We start from the raw sequence: 17,813 nt of genomic DNA on the forward strand, positions 1-17,813 counted from the left end.
TATACACAACATAGAAATTTTGAAGCAAAATTCATACTTCCGTATTAATTTTTTTACAAAGTATTATAAAATTATAAAAGGATGAAGACTTGCAACATAAAAAATTGAATTTTTATATCGATTATAAAGATGAAAAGATAGAAAATACAAACAAAATCTATTATTAAATGTATAGAAATATACAAGACACCATAAGTATTTGAATAAATTATGAAAAGAAAAATATTTTTTTGATTATTAAATTTTGACAACTTTATTTTACGACTTTAGACTTTAGATGATATTTTTTAAGTGATTTTTTATTTTTCTATTTTTTCATATTCAATATTTCAAAATCACTTAAAAAATGTCATCTCATATTGTTAGAAAAAATTGTCAAAATTTAAAAAAGTGAAAATATAAAACATAAAAACATGTAAGTTTTATCACATGTATACGTTACGACTAATCAAGGAGGAGAACGTACGTAACAAAAGACCATTCCTATTATCAATAGAATGTAGCTTTATTAAAAAAAAAACATGGTATCTTGTAATAACAAAGTATTCTAATATTTGTGAAAGATATATCTCAATTTAATCGTAAATGTTTTGGAACGTTAGAAAACCCATGCCGTGGTTTTCGAATTGAGAACGTTATAAACACACACAAGACAGTGTTCCATAAGACCCAAACAATTTAAAAATTTTGAAAAAGACAGAAGAAAGAGACAAGGGCACATGTGGAAATTCACAGAAAGAAGTGTAACCATGCCAACAAATGCCACCATTTCCTCTTTCCATTTCCAGCTGTGACCAAATCATCCCTGTCCCCCCTCACATGGCCCTCTCCTTAACTCAACCATCGTTACTTTCTTACCATTTTCTTAACCATCATCTTCTACTTTTTTTTCTTTATTACCTTCTATGTATGTCAAACCATCACATCCATAAACATAAAAGATCAATGTTGGGTTTGTTTATGAATAATAAGCTTATATATAAGTCTAAGATACATCATTAATAGTCAGGATTAAATATGTTTTTATTTTTGAACTTTTTATAAAAATTAGTCCAATTTAATCTTCAAATTTTAAAAATGTATAAATTTAATCATTTTAATCAAATTTTGTTAAATTTATTTGATATTTCTAATATTTGTCATAATAATATTTGAGTTATTTATATCGTTTGACACATTTTTGCTTCATATTTGCTAAAAAACATTTTTGAAACTGAACTTAATAAAAATTAATTAAAATAATTAAATCCACACATTTTTAAAGTTGATGGACTAAATTAGACCAAAATTTCAAAGATGAACTAATTCCAATTTTTATTCAAGAGTTCAATAACCAAAAATATACTTAAAATTAACTGACTGTTATTCAATGAACATATCATGATCTTAAATGTATCAGATTCATTTATAGAAAAATATTGTTGAAAAACTATTATATTGTTTTATGTATACATAGATTTTGGAACAAGTTAAAAAATTTAGAAACATATCTTGAAGTGAATTGTGTATGGATAAAGGTTTTGGGAGTGCTATTAATTTTCTTTGCTTAATCATGTTTGTTTGTTTATTTGTGTCATTTAATTATAACTTTTACATTTTTACCATGCAATTATATTTTTTAGAATTTTATTTTAAATTCGTAATGAATTATTGTAACTGTATCTATATTATATATGCAGCACTTCATTATGCCACTCTAGTTGATAGATGATGCACCAAATATAGTCAACTTGACATATTTTATAAACCACGATATAATAAGTTACTAGCAAATCATTGCTAAAATACATTTTATTAGTTAAATTAAATTTGGAATGATCGCATTTTTATTTCAATTCATATTTTCTAAATTCGCTTCTACATTTTAATTCATCGATATTTATGCACATCTTATGTAATGTTCGAAATATTTAGAGAATGCTTGTTTAATTTTTCTGGAGAAAACTGATATTTCTCAAATTTGTTTTTGTACGTTATAATAGATACTATTATATATTTAGAAAAAAATGCTTTCTGTTGTCGTTTTATAGAACCCAGATACTTACCAAAACTGTGTTTAACTAAAAATGTTAAAGTTAGTTTAAAACTAAAATTTGTTAAATTAAATATTAAAATGTCAGCGAAAATTATATCATTTAATAATAGTTAGAATATAGATGTGCTTCTATATAATATTTTTATATAAACTTTAGTTCTTTCATTGATAGAAATTTAATTATAAGTTTAGTTTTTTTTTATTATTATCATATATTATATCTCATGTTATTTCCAATCAAATTTAAAATAAAATAAATGTTCATTTAGCATATTTCATACTTTAGCCTCATTAGCATATTCAATATCGTAAAATATTTTTAAATGTCATTATGTACTAGTTAGTATTCATACTAATTAACTATTAATAATTTAGGGTACAATAGTAAAAATAAATAATGCAAATAGTACAATAATTAAAATAAATAATGACAAAAGAACAAATTTAATAATATAATAAGTGTAAAAAGATAATCAAACGAAGTTAAAATGCTATATAAAATAAAAATAATAATAATAATAATAATAATAAAATTAACAAATTGTTTTAAAGAAGTTTTACCAAAGACTACTAATAATCAACAGACTTTTCAACTCGTTAAAAAGGACTTGAAATTAGCTCAACTCAATTTTCAAATATGCTCTATGTGAAAAAAAAAAAAAAAAGAGTATAGACCCTCGCTCAAACTTGCATTTAATAATTACACAATAAAAGTCACATTTCTGTAATGTCATTATTAATCAATGGCCATGTAAAAAAAATTTAATATGCTTTTAATTTATCAAAATATTAAATAAAAATTGAGTATATTTAATATGTTAAGAGTTTGTTTTAAGAGTAAACATATGTTTTCTCAAAATAGTTATGCTTTGAAAGTATTTCTAATTAATATAAGTCTTTGAAAATACTTACATTTTTAAATCATACGAATACGTTAACAAAATACAAGGCTGAATTAATTCATATGGCAAATATCTATCAAGTAAAATATATAATTTTAAAGTGTTTATATACGTCATTCATATATATTATTTTCCCTATTTCTATATACTAGATTAAAGTCAGTATTTTTATTTGAAAAATAACTAAAAGCCAATTACATATTTGTCTTTTTTCTTTTATTTACTTTTAGAAATTTTGTCCTTAAATCCTTAACCATGGTTAACCTAACCAAACCACTATCAGTGCCCGTGCCATCTTTTAACTCCTCTTCCCACTCTCACTCTCACTTCCACACTCCCACGCTATCTTCTCTCTCAATTATGGCTGCTCACTCTCACCTCCCCCTGCTCCTCCTCCTCTCACTCCTCGCCGTCGTCTCCGCCCACAACATCACCGACATTCTCGCCGCCGACCCGCAGTACAGCGACTTCAACAACTTCCTCACCCAAACCAGATTAGCAGACGAAATCAACACGCGCCAGACCATCACCGTGCTCGTCCTCAACAACGCTGCATTCTCCGCCGTCGCCGACAAGCACCCCCTCTCAGTCGTCAAAAACGTCCTAAGCCTCCACATCCTCCTCGACTACTTCGACAACACCAAACTCCACCAAATCACCAACGGCACGACGCTCTCCACCACGCTCTACCAAACCACTGGCACTGCCAGCGGCAACGTCGGATCGGTCAACATCACCGATCTTAAGGGTGGCAAAGTCGGCTTCGGCTCCGCGGCTTCAGGATCCAAGCTTGACTCGAGCTACACCAAATCGGTCAAACAAATCCCCTACAACATCTCCGTCATCGAAATCAGCGCGCCTATTATCGCGCCGGGGATACTCGCGGCTCCTCCGCCGTCAGCCGACCTAAACATTACGGCTCTCATCGAGAAAGCCGGATGCAAAACGTTCGCCTCACTCATCTCCACTAACGGACTGGTTAAAACATTTCAGTCAACGGCGGATAAAGGTTTGACTATTTTCGCACCTAATGATGAAGCGTTCAAGGCGCGTGGTGTACCTGATTTGAGCAAGCTCACCAACGCTGAAATAGTCTCGCTCTTACAGTACCACGCCACCGCCAAATACCTTCCGGTTGGATCTCTCAAAACCACCAAAGATGCTATCAATACTTTAGCCTCCAACGGCGCCGGAAAATTCGACTTCACCGTTTCCAACGCCGGCGACTCTCTAACGATCCACACCGGCGTCGACAACTCCAGAATCGCCGACACTGTTCTAGATTCCACTCCGCTCACAATTTACTCCGTCGACAACCTTCTCCTTCCGCCGGAGCTTTTCGCTACATCGCCGTCGCCCGCTCCGGCGCCGGAACCAGCTAGCTCGCCTTCTCCATCTCCGGCGCCAACTCCAGCAGAAGCGCCTTCTCCACTTCCAGCGTCTCCTCCGGCTCCTGCGGGAGAGACTCCAGCTGGCGCACCAGCGGACGCGCCGTCAGCTGCGGCTGAGCGGAGCACCTCCAGCGGCAAGAGTGACGGTGTTCACGTGAAAGCTTCTGCGGTTCTCACTGTTACAGTGACTGCTTTGTCGGCTTTGTTGATTTTCACTACTTTTATGTAATTTTAATAGTTTTGTTTTGTAAGTGTTTGAGTTTTTGCCTTTTTTTTCCCGGATTATGATTGGACGGGGGAGTTTGGTTTATTTATTTTTTTCTTATAAATTAAATTAGGCATGTGGTGATGTACGACGTGGTAGTGCTGTATTTTATTTTAGCTTCTTTATTTAATTTAATTTTTGAGTTATTTATGAACATTGTGGTGGTTGTATCTGGTGTGGCACTTTCTATTTAGTGTTATGTGAAATGGGTTATCCTCTGGCATTTGATTAGTGGTGCATACGAGGGAGGCCACGTGGAGGAGTGTGAGTGGGTCCTACGTGTTTCTTTTGGTGAGAACCATCTCATTTTAATATTTATTTTTACGAAAAAAAAAATAGAACTCAGATCTAGTTCTGAGGACTGTGCGGCGAATTGTTTTTCAATTCCGACAACATTTTTTTACTGCTAAATTAAATGGTTTAAGGATTTAGGTGACGCGCTGGGCGTTTGCGTTTATTTAACGCGCTCATTCAACGCCTTGATGGATATATGCTTTTTTCTGTCTTTGGCTTTTTGGAAGGAATGTACTTTGACTGCACTTAGAGAATCATCAATGGACATTGAGAGTTTCATTCTGGCCTTTGGGTATTTGTAAGAAATTTCTGAGGCACGACAAATATTGAAATTATTCACTTTCCAGTATTTTAAAAATATTTTTTTAAATAGATTCTTTTATTTTAGGAAAATAATTAATACACTCAAAATATGTATCGATGTATACTATTTTTCGTCGACATCTTTCACCCTATTAATTATAACTCTAGTTAATATATTTTTAAAAATCAAAGAACAAACAATTTACAATGATTGGCTATGAATGTTTGGTTTAAAGTATATTTCGGTTTGAAGTTGGTGTTCTTTTAAATTAGAAAATTCAAGTGTTCATGACTTTTAACTACCCTTCTATTTATGGTAAATAGGATTGCAAGTTCGGTAAAAACTTCAATATCTTTTATGAATATATGAATATATTAAAATAAGAAAAGATATAAAATCTTGAAAACATAATTTTAAATTATTTTTTAAAAAGTTATAATTGTCTTATATTTTATTAAATATATTTAAGATTATAGAATATTTGTTTTACTTTATCTGTTACCATTAATCCTTTTAAAATCAACTTTATCTATTAATGTAAATGTTAATGTTGATATTAAATTGTTCTTTAGTAATGTTATCACAATCGCTTAGTCTTTAACGTATGAGATAGTTAAACGAAGACTTAAAAATTGTATTTAGACTTTTATCAAGTTTTCAAACATCGTGTAAATCAGAGAGAAACTCTTAAATCATCATTTCATCAATCCATGACTGTTTTTTTTAAATGTTCCTTACTCAATATAAAGGTGTTCAGGAACAATACGTCAAAATAATAATCATTAAGTATATTTCTTAATTTGGCTAAAAAAGATTTATAGCTTGAGTGACCCTAACTCGATGTTTAAACATCATATGCATATCAAACTTAGTTGAACATTTCCATACTACATGTTAACATGACTAATCACAATCCCAAGACATTGAGTCAAGTAAGACACAAAGACCAGAGTGATAAAAAATCTTATTCTTATCGTGATAGTACAAAGTCGACTCAACCCATCTTCATTATTTTATTTTGCTTTTCGTAATATAATTTCCCTATTTCAAGTAGTGAATTTAAACTTGATCTTAGTTTTAGTCGAGTTGGGTGTTCAATGGTGTAGTAATTGAACTTGACTTTTCTAATATTAGCTTCCAGTTGAGTTGAGGTCGATTTTAAACTTAGTACTTGTAAGGATCAACCTTTGACCAAGTCAGGATTAATATTGACATAGCTATTTGTCAATATCAACCTATGGCTGAGACAAAGTTGATAATGACCTTGGTCTTGCCAAGGCTAGTTTTACCAAGGTCAACCTTTAACCAAGTCATAGCCGATATTAACCTCGGTCTTGCCAGGACCAACCTCAATATAGACCTTGATCTTATCAAGGTCAATTTCTGTCGAGCCATGGTCGATACCAACCTTGGTCTTGCTAAGACTAGCTTCTAGTTGAGTACATTTCATATTAACTTTGGTCTCGTCAGTATAAGTCTTCGACATAGCAGAAATTAATGTGACTAAGTTCATTATAAATTTTCTTATTGACCTTAGTTATAAGATCATGTCATTATAACTTTTATATTTTTCACGATTAAATTTGTTGTCCATATATCGTTACTTATAAAATATTAATAAATAATTATATTATTAAAGAAAATTAAATTTCATTAATCTTAACAAAATGATAATAGAATATAATAATCCTTGGCTATTATCTAAAAATGTACATAAATTTAAATTTAATATAAGATTTATTTTAAAAAATAAAAATACTTGATCAACTTAAAAATAATATATTACTTTTATTGGATATTTTAAAATAATAATAAAAACTTAAATTTTGTTTTTTGTTTTTTATTAGATAATGTAAAATGATATATTATTTAATAAAATTTATATTTTGGTTTAATTTTTTTATTAGATAATTTTAAATAGTATATTGTTTTATAAATTTTATATTTGAATTCAACAAAATGTTTCCTCAAAAGTTAACTAAAAATTTAATCATTACTTATCAATGAATCAAATATTTAGAAATGTTATACTTTAATTTTGTATTTTTATTATACATAAGTTGATGATATTATTATTTTTTATTCATAAACAATGATAGTATTTTAAAAACAAACAATTTAAAAAATAATAATTAAAAGTAATTAATAAAATATTCATACTTTATCACTAATCTACCCTCAACATTTTATCATACTAAATACTTCATCATACGAATATAATGAAATAAAAACAAGTATAAATTTTCGCAACTTTATATTTGTTCTTAGCATTTGTTATTTTAATTTTGTTCCCTTTCTTTTCCTGATAAATACCAGATTAAATTGATGAAACACTTGAAGAATGAAATTGGCTATTCTTTTAAAAAATAAAAGCTGTTTATTTGAGAAAACAAAAAGAAATCATTAAAAGAAGTTAAAATAAAATTAAATGAAAAGTAATATTTCTTACTAAACATAAATACAGCAAATAAATTTAAACGAATATTCAACATTTTTTTAAAAATAAAAGATGATATCTATCATGAATAACTATCATATATCAGTTATCGTGTATATATATATTTAAAATTTGGGTTTTTGAGTATTTATTTTATGAGTTTCATCTGGGAGGCTTTTGCTATCGCTGGCAACTATGGCTACTCATCTTGCTGCAGCAAAGGCCACCGCGACGACGTCGTCTCAGGATAAACGACACCGTTCCATCTTCGATGTTCCGTCGAATTTCTTCGACTCTGCTCGCCTTCTCCCTTCTCCACACTCTTCCGTTTCCGATCACCACCCCGTAGGCCAAACCCAAACCCTTGAATCCTCCACAAACGACGTCGTTATTTTTGATGACTCTCAAAACGCTGTCGTTGCTGCGCCTAGGTTGACCTGCAATACCTGCAGAACTCAATTTGATTCCCTCCAAGACCAGCGTGCCCATTTCAAATCCGACATTCATCGGTTCAACGTAAGACTCGACCAATCCAGAATAGTCCCTTTTCAGTGTGTGTGTGTGTGTGTGTGTTTTTTTTTGTGTAAAATTTAGAATTTCTATTGTTGCATTGAAAAAAAAGGATTTCATTCTAGTGCGAGATATTGTAAACTAAATAGCTTGTGTGTGATGAATTTGTTGAGGATTATTGGAACTACTAAAAATTGTTATTTGTTGATTTCTAGTTAGTTGAGAATGTAAAAAACCTTTTTAGTGATAATGCGTGAAAATTAGACACTTTAAAAAAATTGAAATCGCAATTTGTTTTTTTGGTTTTATCATTATTTAAAAACAAATTCAGAGTGGTCCCATTTTCGTTGATATTATGTCAAGTTTAGAATGGTTAATTTGCTTTGAAGAGCTAGAGTTTATTTTTTGGAAGCTTGGTATGCTCTTGTGTAAGTTAAAATGTTTACAAATTAACCATGTGCGTTGTGGTTTGGTGATGTGAGTGTGGATTCTAGTGGTTCTTGTTAATGATCACGGGGATGTATTGATTATAGGTGAAGCTGACAATTGCGGGAAAGAATATTGTGAAGGAAGAAGATTTTGAGGTGCTGACATCTGAATTTGTCAAAGACTATGATATGTCAAGTATATCGGGATCAGAAAGTGATGATTCAGAAAGTGAAATTGTACTGCATGACAAGTCGAGTGAAAATTTTAAACAGAAACTCTTCTTCCTTCTTCAGACAGGGCAGAGAGTTTCCGTCTGGAAGAGCTTGATTATGAATGTGACTGAAAATGTATTGTATGATGATGAAAAGGCAGAGAATGAAGTTGTTCAGAAGTTGAAATCTCTGACTGCTGAGCCCAGAAACAATACCCAATTGAGGATTGTTCTGCTTGCATCTGGTGGGCACTTTGCAGGTTGTGTCTTTGACGGTGATGTTGTTGTGGCTCACAAGACATTTCACAGGTCAGAATATGATTCTTGCTACCTAACAACAGAAATTTGTTATACTATTTCTTAAAATTATTTGGCAAAAGATGAATATGATCGAAATTTCATTTAGGCAGACTGTGTGGAGTGAGAATAGCAATATATGCATAATGCATACACCACTAAACCGTGTACAAAGACTGATATTAGAATATCAATGAAGTATTTATCTTTGTCAATTATTCTCCTGTTGGGTGTCTTGTCTGGTGGAAGTATTGTGTTAGGGCATGCGGTCAACTATGCTCTTGTTCACCCACAATTGATTTTTTTTAACTGGATGAGTCAAGCACGAGCATTAACTATCAGACCTCGATGCTTCTTTCCTGACATGTAATGTTGCAAGCCTATTCTATATGTATGTGCAACATTCTCTGCATTAGAATATATGGTATAGATTAGCTACTGTTGACACTGCAGCTGAACCCTTCTAGCTTATTCTAGACACCATCGCATGTGTATAGGCAGACTCCAACACTTTTGTACTATTATTTTTCATTGTAAGTCATTCGTTTATGAGTGGGAGTATTACACGTATTTAAAGCTCAATTACGGATTTGTGCGGATGACTTTTTAATTTGCTTCTAGAATAAGAATTAGTTTAAAATTCATGATGCATAACATTCAGTTATTCTTGTCTTAGCTATCTATTATTATTAGGAACGGATAAACAAGTGACTAGGTGCAATATGTTCTATCTGAGAGGAAATGTATGTTCTTCCTGTGTTCTGTTTAACTTTTGGTAGGAACGTATGAAATGTTATACTATTTGATTCACATTTTCAGCTGTTTTTTTTTTTTTCTTTATTTCCTAAGGCAGGAAAGCATGCAATGTACTTCTCAATTATTGACCAAATACGCATTCACTATTTCTTACCCATTTTATGATTGCTAGTTCTATTTGCTAAAAGTTGTAGTTCAATTTTTTAATTTTATTTTTATTCATATGCTGTTATCATTCTTATACAGATATGTTGTACGGGCCAAGGCAGGAAAAAAACAATCATCTAAAGATGCTTCTGGCAGGTCTATACATTCTGCTGGGGCCTCACTTCGTCGTTATAATGAACTTGCATTAAAGAAGGTGTTCAAATATTAGCTATATTGTTTTTCTTGCTAATTTTTTATTTGCATGCTAGTAATTGCTGCATTTTTGTGTTCTGAAATCAACTGACTAGCATCCTATATATATTTTTGGAATTGGAGTTAGTCATATGCAGGTTAATAAATGATGCTGTTTATACTAATTCATTTCAAAGTGTGAGAAGTGGGAATTTTAAAATTATAATTACTTGGAAGTTTTTTTGAGAATGTTATTTCTTAATAAGTAAACCAAACATGGGAAGCATACTCTCCAATTTCAGATCCCTCAAAACCTAAAAGTTTCCCCTTTACCAAATGCCCCATATTTATATTAAAATATATCCTACTAAAGCACAGGTTGCTTTCTCTCAGTTATGTATAACTATGGTAACGGCTACTAGTCTTGGTTTGTAAAAAATTTTAAAACCTCTGATATCATCTGTGTGATTACTTAAGGTCTATTTGGTTTGAGAAAACATTTTATGCCTTCAAAGATAATTACAAAATTATGTAACCTTGCTTGCACTTTTCTAAAGAAAACAGTGAAAGCTACAAAATATTGTTTTTATAATTTTCTGTATGAATCTTTGGAAGTAAGAAATGAAACAAAATTGAGTATACATTTCTTTTTTAATTATTTGTGAAAGTAGGAAAGAAGAATAGTTAACATTTTATTAAATAAAAAATGTATCCTTATAATTGGTCATGAATTTTACAAATTGACTGTTGCCATGACTTCTCTTCCAATTTTACTTACAGTTATTCATTTTCAAACATGCGCGGGGATACAGAACCTTTCATACTTATTGCTTTCTTTGTTTGTATGCACCTCCGATTTTTAAATATGCACTGATTATTGGCATGTCACTATTTTAGGAAGTGCATGAACTGTTTACTGCTTGGAAACCCTATTTTGATGCCTCCAACTGCGTATTTATTCATGCTCCTTCAAGTAGTCGTCAACTGCTTTATGATGGAGAAAGACCATATTTTGGTAATCAGCAGTGTGCTGTTAGAAACATTGCTTTGAGTGTTCGGAGGCCTACTTTCAGGGAAGTAAAGCGTGTATATAGTCAGTTGACTCAGGTAACCTACGAAGCTGATGAGAAGGAAGTTTTACAAAGCAAACAAGAGGATTTGGTATCAGTTCACATTTCTAAAATAAATGGCAGTCAAATCTCCAACCAAGGTAATGGGGCTGTGTTGGATGACAAAGATAAAGCTGAAGCTTGTTCAAGTAGACAAAATGATGAACCCTCCATTTCGAGTAATGGAGAAAGTGAGAATGAGCTATGTGGTAAATCAACTCCTTTACATCAAGCAGCCCAATCTGGAGACTCTGTAAAGGTTTTGGAACTCCTGGAACAGGGCTTCGATCCTTGCTCCAAAGATGAAAGGGGACGGACCCCATATATGTTGGCACATGACAAAGAAGTGAGGAATAATTTCAGAAGGTTTATGGCATCAAATCTTGACAAATGGGATTGGCATGCTGCCAAAGTGCCCAGTGCATTGACCAAAGAAATGGAAGAATCACAAGCTGCTAAGCAGGTGATTCTGCTATATGTCAAAACAAATTTTGAATACTGATTTTAAATAAAAATTGCATTTTTGTATAGTCCACTTTGTTTTCTCTATGATTAAACTAATCATTAGTTCCTTTTATGGTAGCACAGGCTGAAAAAGATGCTAAGAGAAAAGCAAGAGCAAAAGAATTAAAGAAATTGCGTAAAGCAAAAGAAAAGAAGGCTCAGGTTCGTTTCTTCTCATCTTATATGATTACCTCATTTTTTGAGACCTGTTTCTGAAAGCATTTCACCTTGGTTTACTAAATGTTATTTAATTGATAGTCTCCTAACATATACAGATTTAAATCATCGTAATTTCATTTTATTAATGTTTACCCTAAATATTTTAGAGACATCTTTGGTAGTGTTGACATAGTTGTTTAGAGTGAAAATGGTACCTGATCCTTTGATCAACATTCCCCTATTTTGCCTTTCCACCATTGACTACCAAACGCAATGCAATTAGCTTGTGATGATTGAGTCTTTGGCAAGTACGCACAAACAAATGAACTTTCTGGGAATGATCAGTTCTATTATTGTGCTTTAGTCTGTTGTTTTTGGATTCAGTCCCAGTTTATACCTATTTCTGAAGAATTTTTATTCAGAAGCTGCTTTGATTTTCCATATTTCTCATTTACAAGCGCGCACAAACACTCTTTTACTCATTATTCATCATTCTTGTGGTAAAAAAAAATTATTCTGAGGAATCGTGGTGTTCAGGTTGAAGCCACCGTGGCAAAGAATGATTCCAAAACTGTGGAGAAGCTAGTAACTGCTTCAACATCGATAAAGGGACAATCTCAACTAAAAAGTGGCGTGCAATTATCCAAAGAGGTTAGATACTTAATTTTGATGATGCGTGCTAGCCGAAAATCTTTAAAGGCCACGTCATTTTGTAACTTTAATGATGTGTTGAAATTGTGCTACGCATTTGTGAGATTATGTTACCCTTCCATCTGAATAATTTCCACTCTTCTGCTAATTGTAAATGGGTTGTTTAACATTTTTAGTTTTTAAAAACAGGACCAAATAAGAATGGCACAGGCTGCCGAAAGAGAAAAGCGAGCAGCTGCTGCTGAGAGGAGAATGGCTGCCCTCAAAATTCAAGCTAACAGTACAACCGCTGCACCAAGCATGTCAGGGCCAAAAAGTGGATTAGCCGGTGACATTTACTGTTCCTGTTGCAATTCATCTCTTGCTGGCAAAGTTCCCTTCCACCGGTATAATTACAAATACTGCAGCACATCATGCATGCATGTACACAAGGACATCCTGGATGATCAATGACAATGTGGTTAGATATTTAAAATTTCCTTTTTGCAAGTCAAGATTGCTCCAAATATCCATTTTCTTGATCCGGTTGCAAGTTATCTTGGATTCAAAAAGGTAAAAAGAAGTGAGAAAGGTGGAGCAACCGTGGTGGAAGGACTGAATGGTAAATAACATGAGCTGATTATTTTGAAAGGAATAAAAAGTTTTTTCTAAGCAACATTGATTCAGCTACAGTCATAACAGCCATCTCAGAACGTTCCCAATCTGTGTTGTGTCAAGCATGAACACAGCAAAGGACCAAGTGAAAATTTGGCATTGGGCATGTATTATTTGTTTTTCATTTTCCGAATGTGGCTTTTTGTTGGAAGTATAGTCTTTTTTACTCTATTTTCTCAGGCTTGAATTGCCTATTTTTAAATTAACCAGATTAGTTAAGGACCAGAGCTGTATAACATACTCTCTCCATTGATGGTTTATATCTAGCAATGTATCTAGTTTTAAATCTAAATGATTATTTGGTATAGTATTATTCCAAAGGTAATAAGTATTATTTGTCACGTAATATTTCAAATTCTCTAATAGATGAATAACTCTCTAAATATCCTTCTTGCAAACACATGCCTGCATTTAAATAGGGAATTTTGTAATTTTTTGAAATTTCAAATATATAATTTAAATTAATTTTGATTTAAATATGTTTTTTAAGAAATTCAAAATATATGAATTAATTTTTTAAATGCTTTATATTGACTAGTGAAAACTTTAGTGTCTTTGTATGAATACTTATATTTTGTTATGATAATAAGAAATAAAAAATCTATTATTGTAATGATTATTAAAACGAAAAAAATTGTTTTCGACCTAAGATTATTTTACATCTTTCCTAAATAAGTTAAATTTATTGATTTTTATTTTTCTTATTTAAATAAACATTTCAATTACAACCAAATTATGAATGTTTTGACATTAAATAATACTTACAAATTCAAAAATATTTTTTATAATGTTTTTCATTCAATATTGAAAAACATTGTTTGGATTAAGTTCACTAATATTTGTTATTTTTAGTAGATATTGATAATACTTATTATATTTAGTGGCTGATAAGTTATTTTTAATTCGTAGAGAATTTTTTATTTACTTTTAGATTTAATGTTAACTAAACAAAATTGAGATGAAGACATTGATAAAACAAAATCTTAAACAATTTTAGAGAAAAAAATAACATTGATGACGCGGATAAAAAAACATGAAGACATTGAAAAAAAAAACTTTACATATGATAATAGAAAAAAACTTAATTAATTTTGAGTGAAAAATAACGCTACCAACATTCTCCATAAAATAACTCAATTTAATTAATGACTTTGTAAGTATCGAGAGAAAAGACAATATGAAAGATTTATAATTCTTAATTTCTTCGCGAAATTTAGAATGATTGAAATTTAAGTAATTAAATTACTTTCATACATTTTTAAATTTGTATTCTTAATTTTGCATTCAAATAATATATTTTATCATGAATAATTTCAAATTCTTTCATAAAAAAAAATATAGTAATAAAATTATCAATCCAATCATCCATTTTTCATACAAACATATGTTCGAGTTAACAAAAAACAATTGGTTCATAATTTTGTGGCATCATGCAAAAACTATCTGCTGTTACTTTCATATTTTACTCTGCACAAAAACATTAACATATATCTGAATAGTGAATCTCTTTGACCAGTTCTTCGTTCTTATGCTTCATTTTCTTTTATCATTAGGCAGGTAATACTTTGAATGAAATTAATTAACTCATTAACTAATTGTGTCTTACGTCTGATTCATGTACATATTTCAACACCATATATACACAAATATGCTGTTGTAAAGATCTGGTTTACACAGTATTTTCTGAAAAATTGAAACTAACTATAAAGTCTTAATTAATTTTAATTCATTTCAATATCAGTGTAATTTATAAATGCGACTGTAATGGGTGTCAAAGTGACTTAATTCCATCTTAGTAGATTTTGAGTCGAGTTAGATATAAATTATTTTGACTTTTGTAATAATTTATAAACTCAATTTTTTTATTTTATTTTAACGATAGTTCGTTATAAAACAAGATTGTAAGGTTAACATCAGATACCCATATCATATCTTAAGATTCGTTCAACATAAAATAAAAAAACAAATCACAGTTTATCTAACTTATCACATGTGGAAGTTCAAATCTTAGAAATTTGGTCTAATTCCAAATCTCACAAAACATAAACAATGAAAACTTCAAATTCAACTTGGATCCCCTAGTATATCTCTGTCTTGGAACTTTTGAATGTCGACAATCCTCCACTGTTGTCAATATCTTCTTGCTATTGAGTGGTTGCTGCAAGTTGTAAGAAATAATGTCAGTTCATAAAATCTATGTCACCAAATTAACATGTTTGAATAATTCTTTCATGGACAATTCTAAGGTGATGATGCTCAATTGAAGACAAGAATCACAAACTTTAATATCATATGATACCCTTACAATTTTTTTTCTTGATTTGAGATCTTTGTGTTCACTTTAAATATTGCCATGCATATAATTTCATGATAAACGAACATCCTTGTTACTATACATAATTTTGTAGTTAATATCAATTGTCTCATGGTGAAAGTTAAGTAGGTCAAATTATAATGAAACCGTAGTGTTTGGACTATTACGCGTTTGGACTATTACGCTCTGAAGTAAAAAGAGTTGTGTCTTGACTAATAGTTATAGTTTTTGGTCCAGTGATAAATACTCGATTTAACTCAACCTTACAAAATTGACTTTATCTCAACTTTCTCATTCTTACTCAATATGAGATTTAGACTCATACTTGAATTTCTAACGATAATTAAGTTAATTTTATGTCTAACTCAACCTTACAAAATTGACTTTATCTTCTCAACCTTACAAAATTGACTTTATCTTCTGTCGAAGAACTTCCATCACTTATAAATAGCAGAAATCTTAACATGACACTTAACACTATGGCAGGTTCCACCACCTTCTTCATTCACCAGCAGACCTTCAACCTAACAACTCCTCCATGCAACTTTGTTCACAATTCCTTCACCAAACAACGCCACAAAATCTATGCATTTACACTTCCAACACTCTTGTGCTTCCTTCAACTTCAAACTTCTCCCTTCCAAGTGTACCCTTTCACCACAAAAGCTTGTGTGTGTGGCATATTAGGGTACTCTTTGGCCTTCAGGGCATGTCTGTTTTTGCCCTCGTATGCTTCTCAGTTAAACATTGCCATGGCAGCATTTCGCTCCTTTTCCTTGGCTTCTCTGGTGTCATTGCTTTTTTCTGATTCGTGGTGGCTCGTCAAGTGCATCTTTTATGTCTTACTTGTGGTGGTTGAGTTGCATGAAATGGTAATGGTCTCGGTGTTCTTGCATGAGAATAACTGTTTGAAGAGATTAACGCTGTTATGGAGATTAAGATCATGGAACATGAACTCTCTGCAACAACAGGGTTTGCAACTTACGTACATGGATTTGGTGTAACTTGCGACGTGGAAGAATAAATGTGTCTTCGTATAAATGTTGTTGTTGAATATGTTTTTTTTTTTTTTACTTAAACTATTTTTTAAAATAAAAGTACTTATTTGTCTTTACAATTTAAAGAACTTAAAATGTCTCCTCTTGTGTCTACTTTTACCTTATAATAATAAATAAAAATGAATTATTATTAAAATAAAAAATTTCATTAAATTTATAAAAAAAATATTTTCAAAAAATAATTATAATTATGACAAAGTAATAAGAAAAATTTAAAGAGTAAAATAATTCATAAAGTAGTTTATATAAATAACGGGGCAATGAAATGTGTAAAAAAATATGGTTATTTAACAATTACTAAAAGCAATCCTCGTCACTAATAGTTATGTTATAAAAATAAATATAAAATTATAATTTTGTTATAATTAGAATTTATTTATTTTAAATAATATTTTATTAAAAACGGTTAAATTTTAAAAATATAAAATTTGAAAAAAAGGTTATTTGGTTTTAGAAAAATAATCGTTTAAATGGTAGTAAACGGTTACTTATTAAGTGGTTAAATCGAAAAAAAAATTGTATACACCAAAAGGTTCGATCTTTTCCGAATAATAGTATATAAAGCAGGGATATAATATTATAAATCTATGATATCTTCCTCTTATATTTCGTTATTTCAATTTTAATTTTAATTATTATTTTAAAAATTAATTATTTTACAAATAGTTTACTTTTAACCATTATCTTAAAATTAATTTTTTGTCTTTAATATTTATTTTAAAAACTTTTTTTATATACAAATTTTATTTTTTTAATTTTACATTTAACAATTATTTTAAAAATTAATTATATGTTTTTTATTTATTTTAACTCAAATTTTTATAAAAATTAAAAAATACAATACATAAGTTTTTACTAATATAAATGGAAAGAAAATATATTTTAACAACTTATTTTAATGACAGACTACTTATTTGGATAAAAAAAAAACACTATTTTATTACTTTATTTTAATTAAAAAATAAAAAATTAATCTATTCTAATTTTATTCATAGGAAGTGTGTTAAATTTGTAAGAATTTATTTTATCAAAAACTCATTTTTCTAAATGAAAATATGTGTCTACCAAAATGTTCAATAAATGTGTATGCATGGTAAAAATTAAGGTGTATATTCACACATCACATTTTGTATCACAAATACACATCTATGATATATTTTGATTCTTTATCGTTTTTTAAATATTAAAATGAAG

At 30.3% G+C, this 17,813-nt stretch overlaps 2 protein-coding genes across 2 annotated transcripts; both read left to right on the plus strand.

Annotated features, from left to right (window-relative positions):
- Positions 1-3,177: 3,177 nt before the first annotated feature.
- LOC114185520 (fasciclin-like arabinogalactan protein 10) lies at positions 3,178-4,763 on the plus strand. Its single transcript, XM_028073279.1, has one exon. The coding sequence runs from the start codon at positions 3,193-3,195 to the stop codon at positions 4,555-4,557; it is 1,365 nt and encodes a 454-aa protein (XP_027929080.1). The 5' UTR covers positions 3,178-3,192; the 3' UTR covers positions 4,558-4,763.
- A 3,017-nt stretch (positions 4,764-7,780) lies between these two features.
- On the plus strand, positions 7,781-13,536 carry LOC114185663 (ankyrin repeat and zinc finger domain-containing protein 1). Its single transcript, XM_028073527.1, has 7 exons — positions 7,781-8,144; positions 8,672-9,087; positions 10,078-10,192; positions 11,068-11,742; positions 11,868-11,945; positions 12,480-12,593; positions 12,783-13,536. Exons 1-7 carry the CDS (start codon positions 7,824-7,826, stop codon positions 13,044-13,046), a joined length of 1,983 nt encoding a protein of 660 aa, XP_027929328.1. The 5' UTR covers positions 7,781-7,823; the 3' UTR covers positions 13,047-13,536.
- The last annotated feature ends 4,277 nt before the right edge of the window (positions 13,537-17,813 follow it).

The sequence above is a fragment of the Vigna unguiculata genome, chromosome 5 (assembly GCF_004118075.2).
Source record: "Vigna unguiculata cultivar IT97K-499-35 chromosome 5, ASM411807v1, whole genome shotgun sequence".
Classification (NCBI taxonomy): domain Eukaryota; kingdom Viridiplantae; phylum Streptophyta; class Magnoliopsida; order Fabales; family Fabaceae; genus Vigna; species Vigna unguiculata.